The 24912-nt window shown below is 53.6% G+C and overlaps 1 protein-coding gene across 2 annotated transcripts; it reads right to left on the bottom strand.

Moving 5' to 3' along the window:
* Positions 1-1188: 1188 nt before the first annotated feature.
* On the bottom strand, positions 1189-24516 carry UBA1 (ubiquitin like modifier activating enzyme 1). Of its 2 annotated transcripts, none has more exons than XM_047076138.1 (26): positions 24444-24516; positions 16070-16186; positions 15880-15938; positions 15611-15779; positions 15388-15522; positions 14263-14369; positions 13909-13999; positions 13669-13801; positions 13082-13179; positions 12854-13000; positions 12520-12696; positions 12291-12395; positions 12104-12184; positions 11591-11746; positions 9782-9947; positions 9453-9649; positions 7295-7359; positions 6876-7071; positions 6094-6168; positions 5780-5969; positions 3800-3888; positions 3426-3518; positions 3096-3287; positions 1843-1944; positions 1637-1737; positions 1189-1509 (listed from the first exon to the last, which is right to left on the bottom strand). In XM_047076138.1, the coding sequence occupies exons 2-26, from the start codon at positions 16184-16186 to the stop codon at positions 1374-1376; spliced, it is 3177 nt and encodes a 1058-aa protein (XP_046932094.1). In that variant the 5' UTR covers positions 24444-24516; the 3' UTR covers positions 1189-1373. The 2 variants fall into 2 exon arrangements, with proteins under 2 accessions (XP_046932094.1, XP_046932093.1); XM_047076137.1 differs by lacking the exon at positions 24444-24516 and adding an exon at positions 20737-20954.
* Between the last annotated feature and the right edge of the window lie 396 nt (positions 24517-24912).

Raw genomic sequence — 24912 nt, 5'->3', positions numbered from 1 at the left:
GTAGCATCACCATTAAATAGATGCCACAGGTAAAACACTCAGTCCCTAGTGTCCTGGAGGGAGATAAAAAGGAAGCATGGAAGGATGAGGTCACCCAAGAAGAGCAGGCCAAGAAAGAGTCACGAGACGGGGTGGACAAGGGCATACACTGTGCCTGGGGTCTGGAGCTGGCCCAGGAAGGGCAGCAGATGTCAGGACATGCTGTGAGGAGTGTCAGGTCCGGTTCAGGGATAGGTTGCGCTATTCCCAATACCCAGGGTTGAGTGAAGGAATGAGGGGTCTGTTTCTAAGAGGGAGAGAGAAGCTGGCCTTCCGGTTGGGTGACGGAGAGGCGGGAGTGGCATCCTCACACACCAGGTGGCCAGTCTGCCTGTCCGATCAGTGCTTTCAATTGTCTACAGCGCTCAGCCATGAGCCACGGATGAGTGTGGGGAGCTTTGTGGTCCTGGTAGGGCCTGTGGTGAGCCTGCTGTAACCAACAACCCACAGCTGGCTCTCTTCTGTAAGGTAGGAGGCCTCCTGACAAGCAGACCAGGCCCAAGGGAGAGCAGGGTGGAATGGGAAAGGGGCTTTTCCTCCACAGATGTTCTAAGCCAACTATTTGCATGAAAACTGCAAAGTCTCCACAGTCACGGGCATTCCTCAGTCCAACAGAGTTGTTTAGGCCCTCGTGCAGCTGGGAAGTTCAACCAGGGCACCACAGGCATTCCTGGCACTGGGAACCATGACGGTAAAGACTTGTCCAGGGTCTTGGGGCTTTGAACCAGGTGGGAAGGGATCAGCCCCAAGGACATTAGCCACATTGACCAAGCCCTGGCCGACCAGTCGCAGTAACTTTCCTCTTCACAGAGGGGGAACAAGGTTAGAGAAGTCACAGGACTTGCTCAAACACTACTCTATACTACCTCTCAAAATCAACATGGCAGGGAGTTAGGAGCTGGAGCAGATGAAATCTGAACCCCCGCTCAAATATAGTCACATGGGCCTAGGTACCCGCATTCTAATTTCTTCCTAAGCAGGGAGGGCAGGAGGAAGAGGTGGCAATTGCCACGTTTTCTCTGCCCAGGCAACTGGCAGCTGGGGGGGGGGGGGGGGCGGGGGGCGGGCGCTGAGCCCTTTGGGCTACCACCTGAACCAGACAGCTCCAGGAAGTCTCTTCCTTCCCTGGAACCAGCAGGGCATGCCACATCTGGGTTAATTCTTTATTAGGATTCAGGTTCCAAACAAGGTAGAAAGCAGCGGCAAGAGGGGTGCAGGTAGGGGGATGAAGAGGGAACACCAAGTGTGGCTAGCTGGGCCACTGCCAGAGGCCAAATGGGAGCCCCTGGGCTGGAGGGGGTGGGGCTGGGGCCAGTCTACGGGCATGGACAGGGTCAGCGGATGGCGTATCGGACGTAGGGGACCTCGACGTCCTCGCCGCTCTCGTCGTTGCAGCACAGCTCAAGCACCAGCGCCCGCACGTGGCGGCCCAGCTTTCGCTTCGACACGCGGCTCACGATCTCAGTCATCCTGGGCGCGGGGGGAGGGGCAGGTCAGAGAGGCAAAAGGCAAGGAGGGGGGGCAGGGAGGCAGAAGCGGAGGGTGGTGAACAGGGGTGTAGTAGCTGCAAGTGGAGGCCCCCCGCCATCCAACTCACGGCTGATCCAACCGTTCCTTGAGCTTGGCGGCTGGCATGAAGAAGGAGTAGAGCATGGACACGCCCTGAGACAGCATGGTGATCTCCAACTTATGCTCTGTCTGGAGGAGGGAGAAGGGGACAGCAGTTTCATGGGGATTGACAGACCAGTGAGTCACCTGCACGCGCTGCTGGCAGGTCGGGGGAGAGTGCAGGAGGGACCTCACCTTAAAGTAGTCGAGGAACTGTTTGAGCGTCATCTCCTCCCCGTTAGGCTGCAGTCCTTGTACCTCAAAGCGATCCCACAACGTCCACTCCTGGTTATAGTACTGCGGGACAAGGAGCGGTCCCATGGGATGGGGCCACCAAAGGGTCAGTCCTATCTTCGGCCTCTGCCCCACTCACCACCGCTCATGCTAACACGCTAAGTCAGACTGCAAGCTTCTTTTGTCAAAAACGAGTGGCTTCCGTCAAACCTCGAGTTAAGCACGGAAACCCTCCGATGACCTATGACCCACATGGCCTAATCACTGGGATCCTGTTCTGTTCTCATCTTCTACCCCCTCAACCTCTCACTCCTGCTCTAACGACTTAGTCTTCCTCAACCGTGCCAGGCATGCTCCTACCTCAGAACCCTTGGAGACTGATCCCACTGCCTGGAATTCCCTTCCCCCCAGGAGCCTGCCTGGTCTCCTCTCCTCCAAGTCTGGGCTCAAATGTCATCTGTCCAGCAAGGCCTTTCCTGACCATCTCATATTTAAAATCCCCGACCCATCCCCTTGTCACCTGGTACTCAAGTCCTCCTTACCCTGCCCTTTTTTGGGGGTTCTAAAACCACTTATCATGTCATTTATACACTCTATTTCACAATAGAGTTTCGTGACACCTATTAAGAGTACCTGGCACACAGGTGCTCAATTAAACTTTGAAGTGAATTAATGAATGAAACATGTAAAAGTAATTAGAATAAGCACCCAATGGACGTTGGTTGCTCTTTTTGTGTCATTAATAACCTCCTTGGGTTATTAATTAATTAATTAAAATATCCCATTGGGGCACCTGGGTGGCTCAGTCCGTTAAGCGTCCGATTTCGGCTCAGGTCACGATCTCACAGCTCGTGAGTTCGAGCCCTCCATCAGGCTCTATGCTGACAGCTTAGAGCCTGGAGCCTGCTTCAAATTCCATGTCTCCCTCTCTCTGCTCCTCCCCCACTCAAGCTCTCTCTCTCCTTCAAAAATAAATAAAAACATTAAAAAAAATTTAAAAAAAAAATCCCATCTTTTCTAAGGGCTTCCATTGGCAGATTCAGACCAATACTTAGCACAAAATATGGTAAGTGAATAAATGAATACGGGTGCACAAAAGAAGGTACACACTGACAGAAACTCTCACCTGGTGACAAGCTATGAAGCAAACTAAAGCAAGCTCTACAGAGAAATACCCCACTCACAAACCCACCTGCCCTGATGTAGGCCCTCACCTGGTGACGGGGTGCGGCAAGGGGTTCAGAGAAGCCAAAGAAGGGCAGGGCCAAGTTGAGGAAACCATTCTTGTAGGAGTCAAGTTGTTGGTGCCCCTGCACCACCTTATACAACTCCAGACACACAAGGCCAACCACAGCCGCCGTGGTCGTGGCGATGGCTGGGATGATCTTCCCTGCAATCAGCTTGCTCTGTGAGGCAGAAGGATCAAGAAAGGTGGTACAAGGTAGAAGAAGCTCAGAGCCCACACACAGTGAATGGGATGTGGAGAACTCAAGTCTGGGAGGTTTAGCGGAGGAGGCAGGAAATCAGGTCCAGACTCCCCTCACCTTGTGCCGGTCCGCAGGGGGAATGTCATAGTTCTCTGCCCGGAGGTTGGATGCAGCCACAATGAAATCCATATGGAAATTGCTGTCATCATCCTTTTACGATGGGGGGACGGAGAAGGGGAAGGGTGGGGAGATGATGACAGGATCAGAGGAGAAAGAGGATTCCTGGACTTTAGGGACACAAGTATCCTCCACTGCAATTACCTGCTGGGCTCTCTCAGATCACAAACGCATGGCTAGGAACGTCTTTTCTTTCAGGGCCTGTGGCAGGCCCATGATCCAATCCCCATAAAGGCCTGGGGCTGCCTCCAGATCCCCACAGACCTGTTCTGTCTAGCCCATCCCCCTGCCTGCCCAGGGCCCCCACCCAGCACCTTCTCAAAGTCGATGGGGTACATCTTGAATCCAGGGAGCTTTTCTGGGCTGGGCAGTGTGGCCTTGAGCTCCTCTAGACGGCTGTCATCTGCAGGAAGAAAGGGATACCATCAGCCATTTAGATCCCAGGCCAGCGTCTGAGGGGGAAACAGGAGCCCAGGGTGGGGGGCAGGGGTGGCAAAATATGTTCAGGTAGAGAAAAGATGTGAAAAGGAAAACTATCCTGGGAGAGAGGAGGCGCAAGCGGAAGAGGTAGGGCAGGGCAAGAGAGCATAAACCTGAAGGAGACAGAAAGGGGAATGGGTATATCAAGAGGGAGATCTCCAGAGACACTAAGCAAGACATCAGGAGGAAGTGGACGTGGACAGACCCAGATGGGAGAGCTATACGTCTTGGGGAGAATGTTACAAAAGAAGTGGGGAGACATGGATAAGACTATGGGGAGGGGACAGGGGGGCGACAAAGATATACAGAGGGAATACTGGGGGGAACATGCAGACATGGAGATAGAGAAAAGATATGGCAGAGGAGCAGAAGATATAAAAAGGGGAAAATTGGGGGCATTTGACAAGTAGGAAATTTTATGTATGTTGTATATTTCTTTTCTTTTATTTTTTTTAATGTTTATTTCTGAGACGGAGAGAGAAAGAGCATGAGTGGGGGAGGGGCAGAGAGAGAGAGGGAGACACAGAATCCAAAGCAGGCTCCAGGCTCTGAGCTGTCAGCACAGAGCCTGACGCGGGGCTCGAACTCACAGACTGTGAGATCATGACCTGAGCTGAAGTCGGTCGCTCAACCGACTGAGCCACCCAGGCGCCCCTGTATGTTGTATATTTCATACACGCCTTACATATTGCTTATATACACTTTACGTATACCATATGTACATTATACAGGTGTAACATGCACTATTACATCTTGTGTCCACTTACACAACTACACGTACATACCTACATATGTGTATGAGGAGAAAAATGGAGCAAATACAGGGATAAGACGAAAGGAGATGTGGAAGAAAAGATGAGAATAAACATACAGAGAGGAATATAAGGGGGTAGATATGTGGGAAAGGAGATGGGGAGATGACAGGAGAAGGGAGATCTGTGGAGAAGAAGATGGGGGGGTGGTAATGGTAAATGCGGGGGGGCGGGGTCACAAAGCTATAGATGCAGCATCTATTCTATGGACAGGGACAGGTACAGAAGGAAAGAGATAAAATACATAGAAACCAGGGGTCAGCAAACTATAGCCCCTGAACCAAATTCAGCCTGCCACCTGTTGTATGTGTAAAATTTTCCTGGAAAACATCCACACTCATTCATTTACATGTTGTGTATGGCTGCTTTCGTGCTTCAACTGTGACAGGTGATTAGCCACAGACACTATGTGGCCTGTAAAGCCTAAGAGTTCTTATCTGGCCCTTCACCTGATATTCGGCATGAGCTGGAGGAAAAGAGATGGAGAGAGACGGGGAGTTGAGGGGAAGAGATATGGAGAGGGAGACGGTGGAGGGGGGGGGGAGTGCTGAGGGGGACGAGGAAAGATATATGGAGGGCAATACTAAGATGAAGACACAGAGGAACACGGGGGGCAGATATCAGGGAAAGAGACCATTGGTGGAGTTCATACCCCCCAGAGAAACATAAAAAAGAAACAGAAAAGTTTTTCTTTCCAAGGCAAATACACATGGAGCACGAGAAACAAACAGCTAGTTCTCTTAAAGGCAAAACATCGGGGAGGAGAAGGAAGGAGGGAGAGAGAGTGAGAGAGAGTGAGAGTGAGAGAGAGAGAGAGAGAGAGAGAGAGAATTTGCCCAAATGAACTTCATCATTTCAGAGGAAGGATCAAAGGAAGGTGTGGGGAAGCCTCAGGCCTGGGGTCGCAGAGCAGAGCCAGGGGCCGAGGACCGGTGGGGAGGCTGGCCCAGGCCAGGCACAAGGTAGGTAGGGACTCCGGGCCGACTGGCCAAACACCCTTACCAACTGAGGCATTGGCGCTCTGCAGCTCCTGGTCAGAGACGTGGATCTTGACGCCAGACTTGGGGGTAAACTCGGGGACTTGCACAGACCGTAGGAGTGTGGCGACGGCAGCTCGGTCCTGAGAGCCTGTCAGCCCGTAGGTCTGGGCAAACAGGTTGGCGGCAGCCACCACATAGTCCAGATGCAGGGGCTGTGAGAAGGCAGGGCCCGGAAGGGTGAACCCATCAGCTCTCACCTGATGTGCCTCAGCCTCCTTCCCTCCCACCCCCCCACCCCCCCACCCGACCTGAGGAGACCCCAGGGAGGAGACTTACATTGCTGACATCAAAGGTAAGCGGGTGTGGACAGCGCTTGGGCCCAGACCAGAATGGAGCTCCCGAGCTTGTGAGCTAGAGGAGTAAAGAGATTTTTGAGGGGCAGGACCTGAGAGGAGAGGCCTAACAGGCCTGCCTCCTCGCACTGGCCCCAGACGTGCCCTGACTCGCTGGGCACACATAGGGCGCTGGAGTCAGTCACGCAAGACCCCGACTGCAGGGTCCTGGAGGTGGAAGCTCTGATGCCAGGTTGAACCAGGGACCTCACTGAGGCGGGCGCTCACTTTGTGCAAGATACACAGCCATTTCACCAACTCTTACAGATGGCCAGGCACCGTACTAACTTACTATTAGTAAGTACCAACGAATCGTCACAAAAACCCCCACGAGGTAAATTACTACCAGGTCTACTTCACACAAGAGGAAACTGAGGTGCAGGGAGAACTTATGTGACTCCCCCAAGTGCAAATGGAGCTGGGATTCGAACCCATATGGATTCCCATGCTCTCAACTACAAAACTTCTCCCCCATAATCGTATAGCCTTGGGAATCGAGTGTGACTCAGAATGCCACAGGTAAAGGAGACAGAAACGAAGTCTCTGGCTCAAAGGCAATACGACGGGAGAAACAGGTCAGACTTAATCATTCTTCTGAGATCCCCGTGCCTCGGGGCGCCTGCCACAGCTGGACTAGTGACTGGGAAGAGCATGTGGAGAGCCCACAGCAGGTTCCTATCTCGGGAAAACGCACTGCGCCAAACGGACCTGGCAAGCGGGCATTACCTGGTCGGGAGGGAAGTTATGCAGCAGCTGCCGGATGTTGTTAGAGTACTGGGTGTGCCAGTGGTGGCAGGCCCAGGTCACACAGTCGGCCCAGGTCTGTGGCCGCTGCAGCACCAGGCTGCGCTGCACGGCCTCCAGCACCTCCAGGGGTTGGGTGCCCGCCAGCCGCAGGGTCCGCTCCACAAACTTGGGGTCTCTATCAGGAATTGGAGGGGTCAAAGGGGCAGGATTACACAGCGGCCCCAGGAGTGGGCTCCAGGGCAACCCCACTTTCTCCACGGGAAGCTAGTCCTGACCCCCAGGATTCATGGATTCATTTGACAAGTGTGCCTGGTGCTGGGTGTTACTGGTGAGGAAAGCAGACGGGACGCCTTGGCTGGCAGGCAGGGGTGGCACGGGGGCGGCGTTTGGGTACTTACGTGAGGTACTGGTTGACGTTTTCTGCCGGCTGCTTGAAGAGGCCTTCAAACTCGTCCCGAGCCCACTGCAAGACAGACCAAATGGACTACATGGAGTGATGGTTGACAAATGGGTGTACGTCATTAGAAAGACCATCAGTTGAGGGGCTCCTGGGCGGCTCAGTCGGTTAAGCATCCGACTTCGGCTCAAGTCATGATCTCGTGGTCTGTGGGTTCGAGCCCCACGTTGGGCTCTGTGCTGACAGTTGGAGCCTGGAGTCTGCTCTGGATTCTCTGTCTCCCTCTCTGCCCCTCCCCCACTCACACTGTCTCTCCCTCTCTCCCTCTCTAAGATAAACATTAAGAAAGAAGTTTAAAAAAGAAAGTGAATAAATCCAATTGGAAGAAACACAGCTGCTCTGGGAAAAGAGAAGCCCCCCACCACGGGTCCCCAACCTTCCACCCCCCCGCCACGGCCCCTCAATTTAAAAACCAATGAACTTGAACTGACCAGCGGCTATGCTAGTGTTCGTGTGAAAACAAAGTCATTCTTAAGGATCTGTGTACCTTAAGAGATACGTTACATCTTGATTAAAAAACAAAACAATTCGGTCGTGTATTCTTTACCACAATTTAAAAAAAGAAAGAAAAAACCAAAACTTCAGACCCAAACCTAAACGGTCGCTATACAGGACCCAGGGGCTTGGCAGCAAACAAGACAGCCACTCAGCACGGTGAAAATTCCTAGGACAATAAACGCACTCACTGACGAGGGGGTTTGGAGGGTAAGACATCTAGGTTCAAACCCCAGCTCCGCTACCTAGTATATGGTTTTGTGACTTCAGGAGCATATAGTAACACTTACCTTTACACCCTCCTTTCTAGAACAGATGCTGTAACAATAATACCTGTGTGGTGAGGTTGCAAAGAAAAAACGAGCAAGTGTGTATATACTGAGTTTCCTAAAACAGCACCAGATACACAGTAAACACTAAGGGCTTTACAACTGTGAAGCAGACACGCAGTCAGCCCCATTTCACAGAAGAGGAATCCGGCACAGAGAGGCGGAGTCCAAAGTCACACGTGGCTTAGTGAGCCCGAGGTGGGTGCTCAAATATGAACACCCCCACTTGAACTATAGGTCAGAAGGGAAGGTGGCCGAGGAAACCAGTTTTTCTCTATTTCCCTATTCCCGGTCTCGCCCCACACCCCTAACTAAACATCCTGAATGGTTTGCTCTCAAAGACCACAGGGCCATTCTGATTGCACAACGGTTATCCTCGGGTTGCCGTTCGGCTCTGGTTTGTGGCCCCAGGGCCGGTCACCCAGGTGTGTTCACTTTGTCATAACTCAGCCTGGTGATAGGCTCACTGTGCCGTATTCTATTCGCACATGCATCCCACAAACAGAATCATCCTGAGAAACTTGCTGTTAAAGCCACTCTGAGCTACAGCTGGGGACACCTGAATAGGGACTAAGCATTAGAGACAAATAACTGGAGGAGGCAGTAAGAAAATACTGTTAATTGTTCTGCGTGAAAGTGGGGTTTTGGCTGGATAGGAGTTGTCACTTGGGAGCGCTTTTGTCCCCCGAAGTTGGCGGGGGGGGGGGGGGGGGCGTGTGGCAATGTGTGCAGACATCCTGAGTTGTCGCAACTGCAAAAGGATGCTAGTGGCATCTAGTGGGCAGAAGCCAGGGATGCTGCCAAGCACTGGACAGTGCAGAGGATGTCCCCGCAACCCTGACAAAGAAATATGTGGCCCCACGTGTCAGTAATGCCAAGGCTGAGAGACCGTGTTATGCAGAACATACTAGAGGTATGAAGGAGTGAAGTGCTGTGCGGTCCGTGATAACAGTCCAGCCCAAACAAGGAAAAATACAGGAAACGAAGAAGAAAATGCACTTAAAAAAAGGGTCCTAACTTTAACAGTTACTATTACATCTAGGCGAGGAACAATATTTGAGTATTCGTCATGCCACTCTCTGCAGTTCTCTACGCGTTGAAAACTTTTCAAAATAAAAGAAAAAGAACAAATGAATCGCTCTAAAAACCCAGGTTGCTGGATGGGAAGTGAGGGAGGCCAGTGTAGAGAAAAAGCACATCTTGAGCTTAGGAGGCTTGGGACCCCTGAGGGGGCCCAGTGGCTGCTCCCTCCCCTCTCCCCACAAAGCTGATCACCTGCAGGGTGTGCTCAATGGCGTTGGGGAAGTTCTTCAGCGTGCAGATGGGGATGGACTTTTCAGGCGGATCCTGGCTAGAGCTGTAGGACTCTGTCAGGAAGGGGATCACCACCTGCACGTTGCCTTTGGTGCCCAGCGTGCCAGACTCCAGCAGCGGCTTACGGTAGTACACGCAACGGCGGTCCATGTACATGCCTATGGGGGGGAGGCGGGGAGACAACAGGAGTGCCAGGAAAGGAATGTCAACAGAGAACGGGAAGACAGGCCCCCCTGACACGCACGCGCGCACGCCTTTGCCCTGACCACCTCACCCGCCTCCAAACTCACGGGCATCCACGTTGTCCAGGGCATTGGCCACACCATCCAGGTTTTGGAAAAAATCGTCGTCATAGATGCGCTCCGTGTCAGGGCCCACACGGTTCTGATGGCTCGTCACCCGGATGTGCGGATTCATCTGGCGTACAGCCGCAGCGGCCGTGTCAGACTTTAACTTCTAGGGGGCCGAGGGTGGGACGGGAAAACGGAGCTCAGTTATTCACGCACTCATCCAACAAACCTCGATAGGGCTGTCTTCCTAAAAGTAGATTTATTTAATGCCTGGGAAGAACCAGGCCCCGAGTTCAGAAAGCTCCCCGATTTAGAAGGAGACAGTCTGTGATAGTGCCACACGGCTAGGGCTGGAACAGAGATGGCAGGGGCTCAGTGGAAAGAGAAGCAGTTGGATAAATGCAGACTGGAGACAAGAGGCCAGGCATCTGTGTTTATGCCTACCCAATACCTACCGCTCTTTCAGGGAACGGCACCCAGGGCTGGGGCACATTCTCTCCAACGAAACAGGATCCTTTCAAAGCCCGGGTCAGGTCATGTCCCTCCTCCACTGAGGGGAAAATGAATTGGCCCCCACTTCCTCTAGCTCATCTCCTACCCACCGCCACACCATCAAGATCCTGGCCTGGAATGCTCTTACCCAGAAAAAGGGGCCCTACTCCCTTCTACCCTCCAGGTCTGCAGAAACAAATCCTTCCTCAGCCGTTGTAATGCAAAACTGCCAACCCATCTCCTGGGCACGCCTGACTTCCCTTAGCTTGCTTTCGTTGTTTCCTTTGCACAGCACTTACCAACATTAACTACAAACTGCACCGCTTTGCTGTGTTGATTGCTTATGGCCTGTCCTCCCTCTCCAGAGCCTTTGTCTCCTTGGCGTATCCCAAGTGCAAGAGCAGCACCTACGCCCACGACTACCTAGTGACTAAGTCAATAAATGGAAGGGGAACAGATCCTGGGCAGGCAAACATGGCACTGTCCCTTACAGAAGGCTTCCCAGCTCGATCCCTGAACAGCCCGGGCTCCATCTGGCAGAAAAGTGTGAATGTAGCACAGATGTTCTCCTAAGGGAAGGCTTGCTGGCAAGGTCGGCCCTTGGTTGGCCGGTCTAGGAACCTGGATTTCAGGACGGTTCTCACCATTCCTTATCTGATTAGGGTGGCTCACTGTGCCTAGACTGCTTATGCAAACGGTGTGATGTGTGCCGAACTCCTGCTTTCCTTCTAGGAGGCTGGAATTTGGGTATGTGCCCAGCAGACGGTGCCTATGTGACCAGCCCATAGTACAAACCCTAGGTGCTGGGGCTCTAGTGAGCTTCCCTGGTTGGCAACATTTCTCACAACTTGCTAGTGGGGGAAGTAAGGGTGTCCCGTGCGACTCCACTGGGAGAGGAGTCTCGGAAGCTTGTGTCTGGTCTCCCCTAGACTTCGCCCCGGGTGCCTTTTCCCTTTGCTGATTTTGCTCTGCATCCTTTTGCTGGAAGAAATCATAGCCGTGAAAATGGCCACAAGCTGTCCTGAGTCCTCCTAGTCCAGCATCGGACCCGGGTGTGGTTTGGGGGACCCCTACACACTGTCCCAACCAGCACTGATAAGAGATCAAGGAAAAAGAAAACACAAAAAATAAAAAAAGATGAAACACGGCAGATCCGATGGAAGGGTACTCGATAAATGCTGAACGAGAGACAGAGAAGCTGAGGGAAAGAACTGAATGAAAAAGGTGGAAAGGCCTCCTTTCCAGAAAGAATGGAAGCGAAAGACAGGAGGAAAAGGGAGATGACAAAATCTCACCCCCTCTCCCCAGCCCACTCACCGTGACGTCCCAGGGCCGGAACAGAAACTGTCGGTTCAGATTTGACTTCTCGATAGTGTCCATGTCTGTGACCACAATCTCTCCACCTTCTCCACAGCCCAGCCCAATCATGGCGAAGTTTTTGAGCAGCTCACAGCCGATGGCTCCTGCACCCACCTAGGAGGCAGTTGAGGAGAGACAGGCTGGTTAGGGTGGCACAGGTGAGCGTGACACCACATATTACTCCTCACTCTCCCCAAAGACAGCAGGAGAGGTGAAGCGGGTCTAGGGGCCACATCCTCAAGTCTCAGGGCTAGAAAAAAAAACCCATAGCCGTCTGAGGAAAGGCAGAGCCAGGGTGGGGGGAAACAGAAGGACACGCCAGGCTTTCCCTCGAGATAAAGAACATGGCAAAAGGCACGCGACAGAGGTACAAGAACCGCAAGACTCTCCCTTGAGAGGTGGGAGACTCTAGAAGAGATAGCCGAAGGCCCAGGGAGGTGAAGGTTCCAGGCGTCTAAGGGGATTACTCACTAGAAAGTACTTCTGCTTGCCCAACTTCTCTTGCAGGTCTGAGCCAAACACGGCCACCTGCCCATCGTAACGGTTCTGGCGCTGAGGAACACGAAGGGACAAGGGCCACGTCAGAGGGAGCCTCGCCAGAAATGCCCCCAATGATGTCTTCCCCATGGGCCCCCCCCCATGGGCCACACACACATACCGGGTGGCACTTGTCCTCCGTGAGGGCCTCTTTGTCCTCAGGGAGACACTCCAGGGCATCAAAGTACAACCACTGCATGATGGGCATAAACTTCCCAGAGCAGGCCTGGGGATTGGGGAGGGGAGGGAAAGTGGTCAGTGGTTACTTGGGGACTGACACAGATGGACAATAAATGATGGGACTCAGGGAGGTGCCTGGCCTGCCCCTGCCCCTCTCTACCCATCCTGACCTTCATGACCTCCTGGGCAGCCAGGCCCCCAATGAAAGCGTTTATAGGCGCCAGATCCCCAGCAGCCACATATGCCAGCTTCCGGATGAGGTCCTCATCCAGGCTGTCCTGCTGCACTGCTCGCAGGGCTCGAGCATTCACAGCCTGCGCTAGGGTCACCAGCTCTGTTGCATCCTCCTGGTGAGGCAGAAGGAACCAAAAAGGCACCTGTCAGGCCACTGGTGGAAGAGGGATGGGGAGGGAGGGAGGGGACGGGGAAGAGTAGACCGGTAGAGGCACGGTGAGCCCTCAGTGCCGAGGTCATCTGCCCTGGTTGGCCCACTGAGTCACCCACCTCATTACGGGGCCGAGGGGGCCGGCCATGCTGAGCACAGAACTGGTGTAGGGCCTGGAAGCCAATGTGCAGCTGGGCAGGGCGGGAATACTTGGCGAAGTCCGTCATCACAAAGTCAGGCTCTGCCAGTGAGGCCAGCAAGGATTTCTGTGGGGGGCAGGGCATCATCAGAGCCTAGAAATGCCCAGAACCACCCCCCACAGCCCACTCACTACCCCCCACACTCACAAAGCTGATCTTCTTAGGTACTTTGACCTGACTGACAATGCCTCCACGGATATAATCGGAGAAGTTGGAGGTGTCACAGATGCTAAAGGTGTAAGGACCTAGGTAGACGGGGAAACTGTCAGGCTACCCGCCCTCCCTAAAACCCACAACACCCCCAAGATAAGGGAAAATCCATCCCCGATCCAGCTCAGTCATCAGGAGCCATCTCTCCACCCCGGATTCTACTTGGACGTTAGAAATTATCTCTCCTCTCCCCAAGACCCAGGCTCAGAGCCCACGAGAGCCTGTGTCCTTGGACCCAAGTCCATACTAGAAGACATTTTCTGCTCCTTGTCCAAATCGGCTCAGACACAAGTGGATCCTCTGATCTGCTCTGTTCAAACACCAGAGAACTTCTCCCCCTCCACACAGATACTAGGGACCTATTCTAGGAACAGCTCAAACATGAGATAGCGCCTCTACCCCATGCCCACCAGCAGGGGACTCTATCTCCGGTTTACCTCTGACACCCAGGATGGGTCTCCCCTCACTCAGAGCCCAGGGACATATCTCCTATCTTCCCTGATTCCTCCAAGGCCCTAGCTCACCCAAGACTTTGATCTCCATGGGCTGACTTCCGTTGAGTTCAACCATGCCCTGTACTTCTGAAAAGGAGACAAAGTCGCCACTCTCAAATCCATGGCGGGCCTCATCCAGGCAGGTGACCACACCGGGGCTGTCCTGGTTAAAGGCAGAGTGAGCCTCAGAGGCAGGCTCAGGGTACCAGGAGCAGACGGAAGGCCTGCTGCTGCCCACCTGCCTGCCAGGGCCCCCGAGGCTGATCTCACCTTGGTGACCATAGAAACCATAGCGCTGAGTGGCTGCTCCCCGTTGGAATCTGTGAGGATCATTTCCTCTCCAAAGTCACAGAAGAGCTGCCTGTAGAGGGAGGCAACAGGGCTAATGCTCGAAGAGTCCCATGTTCACGGGGACCTGTGCGTCCCTCAAGGTGCAGCGAATACTTGCTGAGCAAATTCAGCCCATAGCTGCTGGGAATTGCACAGTGCCCATGCCACGTGGGGGGAGTTGGACACACAGAATCCAAAACATGGGCGGCTGAGCGGGGTGCTGAGGGCAGTGAGAGCTTGGGGGTCTTGACCTGGACCTGGCAGAGGTCGGGGGACAAGGCAGGGGGCACTCACCCGAATAGGCCCCGCGTGTCTGCCACCACCAGCTTGATGCCACGGCTGTGACAGAACTCACCCACCCGCAGCTGGTCCTCCAGGGGGGTGTTGGTGAGGACCACCACCTGTGGAGAGGTGGAAGCTCAGGGAAAGGGCCCAGGACTGGGGCAGAGAAGAGAGAATAATGGAGGAAGGCTGGTGCCAGGGGTGGGGGGGGGGGGTGGTGGCGGCTCAGAGAGAAGGACCCTTAAAGCTCTGCCTGTTCAACTCCCTTTCAAAGTATCTACGATGTAGCAGACGCAGCCAGGGTGAGACCCAGCGAAGAGAAATGCCAATCCTTACGGCAGGGCGGGCAAGGTAGCAGGCAAGGTGATGAGGCGGCCAGGAGGATGGAGTGCGGAGAACAGCTGACTCATTTACACACCAACGCCCACTGCTGCCTGCCCACAACCCTGCCTTGGCCTGGGAGACACAGCAGTAAAACTCCCTCCGCAGCCAAAGTCTGAGCTCACTCCTACCACACCCACGTGCTCCCAGTTTTCGAGACAATGCCCGCTCAGCCGTGTTCCTTGGGACTTTGCTTTCTGCCCGAAAGCCCGCCCGCCCTTCCCCGCCAGGGCGAGCTCCTACGACCGCCTCAGGCTCAGCGGCAGTGCCCTGGCCCACGGGGACACCCAGGGCACAAATCTCCGCTCCCATAGCTCCTCTTTCCGGCTCAGAGTTTTTATTTAACGAATAACCAGATGGCCTTTATCATGTGCCAGCTGCTATTCTAAGCCCTTAGCCTTCACAAAAACTCTACGAAGTAGGTACTACTATCGGTCCCAGGTCCACAAATGAAAAAAAGTAAAGCCGAGATGAAGTGACCTGCTTGAGGCCACACTAGTAGACTAGAGGCTCATACCACAGCAGCATGGCGCCGGCCCGTGCTCACAACCATTACTCCACAGGTCTTGCCCATTCACACGCCCCGCTCCCCAAAAAGGCAGGCCCAGGGTCCAAATCCCACCTGCATCCCTAGCATGAAACCTGGCACACAGCCCAGCCCACTTAATAGAGAACTAACGAACAAAGCAGAGATGTACTGTGAGAAAACTGGGAAGGAGGCTGGGTAGCACCCCCTGCACCCCCAACCCCAGGTACCTGAAAGCCACTAAGGAAGTCCTCGACCAGGGGCCCAGTGTAGGCACTGACAGGCACATAGCTGTTGAGCTCAGCGAGGCGGGGCTGTGAGACTTCAGCCCGGTTTTTCCCGATGTCCTCTTCCCGCAGGTAGAACTGCAAAAGGGAGCCAGGGAAGGAGGGAGTGGCGGCGGAGCCCGGGGGACCGGCACGTCAGCAGGGAAGAAGGGCCAGGGAGAGATACCTGGGAGGAGAGGTCAGCCCACTGGGCGGTGCCCTGGTCATGTAGGGTGACAGCCTTAACCCCACCAAGGATGATGTTCTTGGCGATCTCCACACCTAGGCCCCGCAGGCCTGACACCAGGACGCTTGATGTCTGGAGCCGCTTCATTGCCTCATGGCCCAACACATACCTGCCAGGTCAGGGGGTAATTCCAGGTCAAGGCCTGGCCCTCCTGACCCTATCCTCCTGGCGCCCCTCCCACCACTCGGCCCAACTTAGGCCCCACTTACAGCTGCCGGGAGTAAAGGCCCTCATCTATGTCTGCTTCACTGCCGTTCTTTGCCATTCCCTAGGGACAGAGAAGAACAGGTTGGGGGAGAAATGGAGGAGGGCGTGGACAGATGCACAGTGATACAGAAGGCTCTCCCACCCACCACCGCCACCACCCTGCCTGCCAGGGTCCAGGGAGAAGACACTTACGTTGGTTGGCACCGAGGGCACTTCGGATAATACGGAGTGGGCAGGGGAACAGTTAGAACCCGGCTTTGGATCAGGCCCGGACACGCGACGTTTCTTGGACAGCGGCGAGCTGGACATCTGGAAGGGAAAAGGAGGGTCAGAGGTGAGCCTGGGGCACATGGGCGTTTCAGTTGGCTAGCGGTGACTGCGGGGGAAGGGAAGACTTAAGGGCTAGTGTCTCCATTTTACAGAAGAGGAGGCGGGTACAGAGAGGTGAGGTGACTTGCCCAGGGTCACACAGCTGTCAGAGCTAAGATCTGAACCCAGGTGGTCTGGCTTGCAATCCATGTTGCTGACCACTAGGCCATTCGCCTTTCTCCCCAGCCCAGCATGAGGGAGAGACTCCAGTCCTGCAGGGTGAGAGGAGTGACAAGAAGAATGTCCTTGTGGGAAAGTCAGAGGAGGGTGTAGGTTCAGGTCAGACCCTGCCGCTCCTTGACAGGCATCATTTAACCCCTATAGGCTCAGGTCACTCACCTGTGCGACAGGGCTGACAATGCAACTTACCTACCCCACGGAGTTGCTAAAGTGATGAAACAGAGCCCAGACCACAGAGCCTGGCATAGAGCGGGCACACAACAACAAGCAGCTGTTCTCCTCACCCTTAACCCCGGCGACAGGGGCGCAGGAGGGAAACATGGCTTAGACTTCCATCAGGGGAACGTGATGGCAGGAGACACCTTGCCGAAAACCCAGTCCCCCCAGAAGGGCTTGGGAGGCAGAGTTTTACAAAGCCCACTCCACCCCTCCCCCAGCTCCGGGAGGGGAAAGGCCCAGGCCAACAAAAGAGGTCACGGTGAGAGATAAAACACATGCTTCCCAAGCCCTGTCTGCATACGGAGCCCCTCACACAGGTGGACAATTACAGTGAATGAATATTTATTAGAGATCTTCTTTGCGCCAGATGTCACACTGAGCACTTCATCAGCCTTGCCTCACTTTGTCCTTAGGGCACCCCCATAGGGTTTGGGCTACTATTGGCGACATCTCTCAACTAACAGAGGAGGGAAAAAAAACTCACTCGGGGACATCTGGCGACCTGACTGAGGTTCCCACAAACACAGTGGCCAAGCGGGGCCCAGAACAGATCTGCTGACCCTGAAGTCCAGGCGGCCGCCCGGTGTTCTCACATTTCATTCCCTCAATGGTCCTGACCCTGCAAGGCAGGGTTGAGTGTCCTTGCCAGACAAATGAGAAAACCTGAGCTCACGAGGTCAAATTAACTTGCCAAGCATCACACACCAGGTCTCAGAGACAGAACAATACAGCCTGCTGTGGGAGTGAAAGCTGCGTGTGGCTGGATCCAGATGCTGGAGACAACAGGACCCTGAATCATTTCCCCTCACCCCACAGTGCTCTTCTAAGCCCCTGTTCTCCTCCAATGAGCCATTTCTGCCTCCCCCCACCATCATACCGAGCACCCCCACTGTACCTAAGATTTCATCTTGGCACCTGTCATACTCTGACACTAAGCAAGTGGACAGGAGCTCCCTACCATCTACCAGAAGCTTACCGCCTGTCAATCACAGGGCTTTGTCTAATCCTAACAATGCCCACGAACCAGATAACCTCATTCCCACATCACACATAAGAAAACAAAGGCTCAGAGAACTCCAATCACTAGCCCACAGTCAGGCAACTGGTGCAGGCCTGTTTGCCAAACGCCCCCTGGAAGAAGAGAGTCAGGACCAAGCTCAGGGCCCAGCCCACAGGGCTAAGGGATGAGCCGTGAGGGAGGAGGACCCAGAAGGCAGGAGGCTGGCTAGGGCCCTGGAGCCAACCAACCTAATTACTTGGAATGCAAAGCACCAACCTAGACAAGAAAAAGTTGGTGAATTAGTATGCAAAGTAAACCATCTTTTTCCATTTACAGACCCTCTGACCTGGGGAAGGGATCTCATTTACTCTGAGCCCCATTTTCTCCAAAAGTAGGGACAAATGGGACTGTCCTCAAGGGGCTGCTGAGAAGGTTAAAAATGTCTACTCCTGTGGTCAGAACTCAGCAACTTGAAGACATAACTAAGCTCCTCCCTGGGCACCTGCAGTGGCCTCCATTACTTAGTTATCTCCTTGCCTTGTCACCCATTTCCTTGTCTGAGACACACCATCTCCCTTGCTTCCTAAATCTGAGAGAAGATCCAGAACCACAGAGATCTTTAATATGTGCACTTTTTACCTCTGGATTCCTGTTGCCGCCAGCAAGGGTCTAATCGGGCTTTGGGTGATTGTTCCAGAGAGGATGTCCATTGCTAAGACTTGGAACAGCCCAGTGCTAAGACTTGGAACAGACCAGTGTCAAGGCAAGCAGAGGGATTCTGGGGCAGAAACCCCAGAGAGGAGATAAAGATTCCCCACCCCCAGTACAAAATTGATACCTTTTCTCCCTCAACATATGCTCAGGCCCCAATTAGGACGCATGTACTATCCATTGTTCAGCAAAGCTGAACTGGGGCTTAGAGAGTTTCAGAACTTGCCTGAGGTCTCCAAACTGGTGACTGTGAAGCCTGAGCATTCTCTACCACCCAAACCAGAGAAGAAGGTTTGAGGTAGGAGTCCTGGAGCAGGTTTGAGAGGGGGCAGGCACAGGGTCAGGTTATCAGGATGGGGAAGCTAGGGCACAGGATGCTGGGGCCTGTCAAACCTCCTGGGAGGGATTAACTGAGAAGTCCCTGGGAACATAAAAGAGAGGAGTCAAGAGGTGGCTGTCTGAGCCCATAGAGGCTCAGAGGGAGATGGGATAGGGGATTAGAAGCCCTAGGGGGCAGGCAGAGCAGAGCCAGGCCAGGCTGTTAAGACTCATATCTGGGTCTTTGGAAAGGATCTTTCAGAGAAGGACCAGGAAATTACACTAGAGGTCCCCAGAGGCTGCAAGGAGGAGGGCAGTAGCCAGGTCCCCTGGAAGTGGCACAGGGAATGGGTGGGGGATTCTGCGGCCCAAGGAGGCTGTAGGAAGATGCTGGGGTCTGGGGGGAGGTGTGCTCTCCATCAGGAGGATGCTGGGGACCTAGGGGTCTCATCGGGCAGATGCTGGTGGCACAGAAAAATCTTTGACCAAAAATAACAGGGACTTGTAGGGAGAGAGATCTCTGACATCAACATCAGAGTCCCAGGAGGCTACGGAGGTGAATGTAAGTCCTCAGGTAGGGTTGGGGAGGGATTTCTAATGGAGCACAAAGGCTTGGTCTTATCTCTGATTGATACATGCTAAGTACAGCAACTGCTCTGACAGCGAGGAGAGGGGAAGCTGAGCCCAGACAGGTCTGGCCCTAAAAAGTTCAGTAAGCAGATACTGACTAGGTCTCCAAGCAGGGTTGGGTTTCTCTGACCAATTATGTGGAATCCCATGGAGGCTCTGCGAATAGATGCTGAGAAGGGGGTTTTCTACTCTGACTGAGGACAGACAACTGGGCCTGTTGGGGAAAGGGACATCTGACAACGATGTTGGGGTCCTATGAACCTGAAAACAGAAGCCGGGGGCCTCTGACTGATGCTGGGAACCTTCAAAGACTTGAGGTTAGATCCTGAGGCTTGATGTGAGGTTAAGGGAGCTGTGAGAGAAGCTGGAACCCTGGTTGGCTTTTGAAGGCAGAGGTTGAGTGAAGGGTGGGGTTTGAGAGGAGTCTGATGGACCGGCCAGGAGGCAATAGGGTCTGCCAAGGCAGGTGGATCTGTGATGGACAAATTATGTGTCCAAACAGTTCTTCCCTGGCTTCTGGTCCTCTGGGAGGCTCTGAGGGAACATCCTGGGAGTTAGGAACCTATGATCAGGGATATGCCGAGACCCGCAAGAGGCAGTCTCTAAAAAGAATACTGAGCATGAAAAAGAAAGCATTCTCTTAAAGTACAGAAAGTCTCTAAAGGCAGATACCAGGAATTAGAGGAGCCTCTAAAGGTAAATGTTGAGAACTTCGGATTAGAAATGCTGGGCTTTCTGATGGAAGACGTTAGGGCCAGGTTGGGGTTGAAGACGTGAATGGGTCTCTGACATGGAGGCCAGGCCCAAATCGTCTTTCACAGGGTCTAGTCTCCCTGGAAGCTCTGAGGGCAGATAATGCGTGTGTGAGTTGGGGGAGGGGGGGGTGGCCTGAGGGAAGATGCTAGGGAAGATTTTCAGAAATGAAGGACATTCCCGGCGGTCTAGCCCCTCTTGGAAGATGCAAGAGCAAATACTGAGAAACTAGAAGTGTCTGAAAGAAGATTCTGGGGTAGGTCTTTAATGGCTTGCATTGTGTGGGGGGGCTTCGACCAGGAATGTCAATCCCGTAAGTCTCTATTGGTTACTGGGGGGCGTTCTGACCTGCGATACAAGGTTCGGGACAGGGTCCCGAACCCTGACTAAGGATATTGAGCCTGAGTCTCTAAAAGCAGATCCTGGGGGCGGGGGGGGGGTCCTGACCCCAAGGTCAGATTTCAGAGCCCGAGGGACTGGGCTGGTCCAGGATGGGAAATGTGGACCCCGCCCCAAGATCTGTACCCCCCCTCCCCACAGATCCCTAGCATCCGAATCACCACCGCCAAGTCACCACCACCAATCCCGACACCAGCCTGGCCCAGCGCCGACCCAGGCCCCTCCAATGCCTCCCGAAACCCCTGCCCCGGCCAAGGCGCTGAGAAAGGCCGTTTGTTACCAATGCCGGTTCCCCGGGTCGCGCCGCCGCCAACTCCTCTAGGAGCCGAAGCCAAGCCCGGCCGCCACCCTCCTCCTCCTTCTCCTCCTCCTCCTCCCCGCCGCCTGGGCCGCCTAGAATCGCCTCCGCCTGGGCCGCCTTCTCCTCCCCCGGCCGTAGTGGTTGCGCTCGCCGCGGCCACCTCCTTCGCCTCCGCCGCCGACACAAGATGGCGGCTGCGGAGTCTGAGGCCGGAACAAAACCTTGAGCCCCACCCCCCAGGAACCCGGATGCAGGCAGGCCGCGCCCATTTCATGAATCATGTATGGTGGTCCCTGACTCATTCGAAGAGGAAGAGCTCCACCTGGTGGTGAAGGTGGAAGTAACTGGGAAAACAGGTAAAACAACATAAAGGCTACGCCCCATGGAACTGTGAATAATGAATACATTGTTGCAGCCAGGAGGCTAAGGAAAAGAAGGACCTCAAGGCCACACTTCCCAATCATGAATTATGCATGAGGCCTGGTGGCTGGTGGACTAACACCCGGCAACCAGAAAGCCAATGTTAAACATGGAAGCCACGCCCCCGTAGCTCATGAATAATTAACGACCTTACAGCAGCCCGGAAGCCAAGGAGACCAAGGCCACATCTTATCATGAATAATGCATGAGGCCCGGTGGGCTGGAACAAAAGGTACCGGTCCGCCTATTGCTGCATCTAATACCCCATAAGCACAAGTAAGGAAGTAGGGCTACCAAAGGGAAAACACACTCCTCCCCCCGCCCCCCCGCCCCGGCTCATGAATAATGAATGATGATGCTGCAGCAGCTCAACCTGGAAACTCAGAGGGGTCAAGAAAGGCCCCACCTAGTTACTTATGAATTATGTATGAGGCTGGATGAACGGAAACACTCAAGACAGCCCTGCCCAGCTAGTAGGGATTGTGGTACTCCAGCCAAGGCAACACAGCCACACCTTCCTGTTCATGAATAATGAAAGATGATGCTGCACAACCAAAGGGGAAACCCAGGGGAAGTGCAGCTGCCTCCTCCCCACCCCTGACTTAACTGAACAGGAACCAGGGCTGCCTTGGGCCAACCAAATCTAGACTCATTATATGCCTTTGGCAGGTGCATCAGCTGCCACAACTGTAACATGGGGATAGTAACAGAACCCATCTACCTCATAAAGGCAAAATGTGCTATTAGGAAAATGAGAGAATATGGATTACAGTGTGAGCTCGGAGCAGCGCTGACACAGGGCACTATTAAATTTAAGTATTATATATTAACATAAAAGAACTATGTAAATATCTACCTCTATGAATATAAAATTAGTAAAAAAAAAAACCCAAAATAACATAAAATAACATAAAATTAGTTATGGGTAAAAAAAAAAAATTAGTTATGGGTGATGGTATACCCAGTTGCGAGAGAAACTTCCAACGTGGGGCATTATTTAAAAAACAATGCCTTGGGGCCCCTGGCTGGCTCAGTCGGCGGAGTGCACGACTCTGGATCTCGGGGTTGTGAGTTCGAGCCCCATGTTGGGTGTAGAGATTACACAAAAATAAAAATTTTTTAAAATAATAAAAAATTGGGGCGCCTGGGTGGCTCAGTCGGTTGAGCATCCGACTTCAGCTCAGGTCATGATCTGACAGCTTGTGAGTTCAAGCCCCGCGTCAGGCTCTGTGCTGACAGCTTGGAGCCTGGAGCCTGCTTCAGATTCTGTGCCTCCCTCTCTCTCTGCCCCAACCCACTCGCATTCTGTCTCTGTCTCTCTCAAAAATAAATAAACATTAAAAAAATTTTTTAATTAAAAAAAACACAAAACACAATGCCTTGAGACAACCGTCCAGAAGGACACTGGAAAACAGAATGCTAAAGCCACCACAATGTCCACTGAATAGGTAGGATAGAGTAACAGGTCACCAGAGATACAACTGTTGGATACACAATAAGCACCCGAGAGACATTTCTCTCAAATAATAACAGATCACATTAACAGGCGGCATATTATGGTGATGGGTCCTTTCCATGCATTGTGTCACTGGTCTCAGGAATGCAGAGCAGGAAATCGGTTCCTTCCTGGCCTTCAGGTCTTAGCTCGAAGGTGACCTCCTTAGAGAGCTCTTGAACCCTCACAAAAATCATTTCTACCCACCGATGACTAGCTGTGTAACCTGGGGCCAGACACTTCACTTCTCTGGGCTACTGTTTCCTGCTACCCCCCACCCCCGCCATAAAATGAGAACAATAGTAACCTACCTGGAGATGGAGTTTAAATGAGTAAATAGGCAGAAAGGGCTTAGAACAGTGCCTGGCACAAAGTGCTGTGTGACCAACATTATTAGTACCTGCCACTAAACTGGTGGTGGTGGGGACACATTATGGCATCTGATTAAGACTACAGACTCTGGAACTAGATTAACTGGGTTTGAATCCTGGCTCAGCCACTCACTGACTGTAAGTAACTTTAGGCAAATTAGCCTCCCGGTGTCCCAGTTTCCTCATCTATAAAATGGGATAATAATAACCTACCTCCTAGGATTGTTGTGGGGATTAAATGGGCTAATAAAGTGTGAAATGACCTGACCATCATCATGCCCATACCCATTTTCAGGCTCACAGAAAGATTTGCCAAAGACCACACAGCTGACAAGGATGGATGAGATTGGAGTCTAGAGCCTTTGTTGATAATCTGGAATTACTGAGCTATGAGGAATGAACAATGCAGGAGGCCTCGTTCCTTTGCTTAGATTTAAGGCTTAAATCTGGAACCCGTAAAGGGAAAGCTAACAGCCGGTCATGCAGATGAGACCGTAAGAGCTACGCCCCTCATGAATTATGCGCAACGCCCCTAGAAAAGCCACGGAAAACGGGGGGGGGGGGCGCTACTCACCTTTACGATTAATCAATGAGTTCTAGTTTGCCCGGCAGACGGCAGAACGCCCCTTCAGCACACCCCTCCAGCACGCTGATCCGCCCTCTCGTGAATAATTCACAAGCCGATACTTCCCGCGGACCAGGTGCGAAGGAGGCAAAAATAGGCTTCCTCAACAGCCCCACCTCCTCATGAATAATGAAAAAAGCCGCGGCCAACGAAGGCCCGGCAGCACGCTGTCCCCTCGGGAAGAGCCTGGCACACTGGGTTCCAGTGTCCCTTCCACAGCCTGGGCTGGGGGCTCCTCTCCTTAAAAGCATATGGACCGCGACATGTCCACTCTCCTCGCCCCGAGTACCCAAGTGCGGGGGGACCTCATCATACAGCCTGAGGTCACAAAGGCCACAGATACATCCACAATGCCACGTCGGTCCCGAACGTTCTCACTGTCACCAAGACCTTTCCTGAAACAAGCTCTCCCCAAATTCCGCCCTGACTTCGGGATGCTCAAACTTCGCCTCTCTCTTTGGGGAGCACCCCGAAACCCTGCCCCATGGACAGAGTACTAATACACGGACCTTAAGGGTCTCCTCAAACATCCCCTTAAACCCTGTCTCCGAGGGGTATAAAAACCCTGCCGCCCGGTGATACTCCCAAAGACAGACTCAAAAATCCCACCCGGGCGTCCCCAAACCCCACTTCCTAAGGGACCCCTCGAAAACAGCCACCCCTAAGCGCCACCCCGGGCCCAGAGCCTCCCAATGTGCCCATTAGGGGATCCCCCCAGTAGAGCCCCCTCCCCCAAATGCTGTCCAGGGTTTGGGGGCACCGTGCTCCAGCTCACCCCCTGCGCCGGGCGGAAGCCTCGCCTTCCTGCTGGAGATGAGCCGAAGCCACGGGGCAACGGAAGAGCAAACCACCTCCGTCGTACAAGAGCCAGAGTTTGCGCGGAGCTCGGAAGCGCGGGGCCTTGGAGGGCGCCCGGTTTGGGACGTACCACAGATGCTTAGCAAGAGGGAAGCTGGCCCCTGCTCCCGCGCCGTCGGCGCCCGTGTCAGACCCAGACACCCCTACGGGTTGTGGTACTTCCTAAACGCGCGAGGCATGCTGGGGGTGGTAGTCCTGTCTGGCCAGTGCCTGGTGCACGTGGTGGGCTACAGCTCCCAGAGTATGGGAAAATGTAAACCTGGGCTGTGGAATTGCAGGAGCTATAGGCTCCGGGGGATGAGAAGGGGGAGTGGAATATGGGGTGCCTCCAGATGGAAAGGCACACCCATCCTACAGATGGGAAGGCTGAGGCTCAGATGGCCAAA

This window comes from Lynx rufus, unplaced genomic scaffold, assembly GCF_022079265.1.
Source record: "Lynx rufus isolate CCGP_SWC_20201006 ecotype Redwood Valley unplaced genomic scaffold, mLynRuf1.p SCAF_14, whole genome shotgun sequence".
NCBI classification, from domain to species: domain Eukaryota; kingdom Metazoa; phylum Chordata; class Mammalia; order Carnivora; family Felidae; genus Lynx; species Lynx rufus.
This window is presented reverse-complemented; position numbering and strand designations above follow the sequence as displayed.

Excerpts from the sequence above, each read along its gene's own strand:
- UBA1 (XM_047076138.1), bottom strand. The coding sequence starts at position 16,186 with ATGTCCAGCTCGCCGCTGTCCAAGAAACGTCGCGTGTCCGGGCCTGAT. Across the intron at positions 14,000-14,262 it reads GACACGCGGGGCCTATTCGG|GCAGCTCTTCTGTGACTTTG; the intron begins GTGAGTGCCCCC and ends CTCCCTCTACAG. Across the intron at positions 11,747-12,103 it reads GCAAGCAGAAGTACTTTCTA|GTGGGTGCAGGAGCCATCGG; the intron begins GTGAGTAATCCC and ends ACTGCCTCCTAG.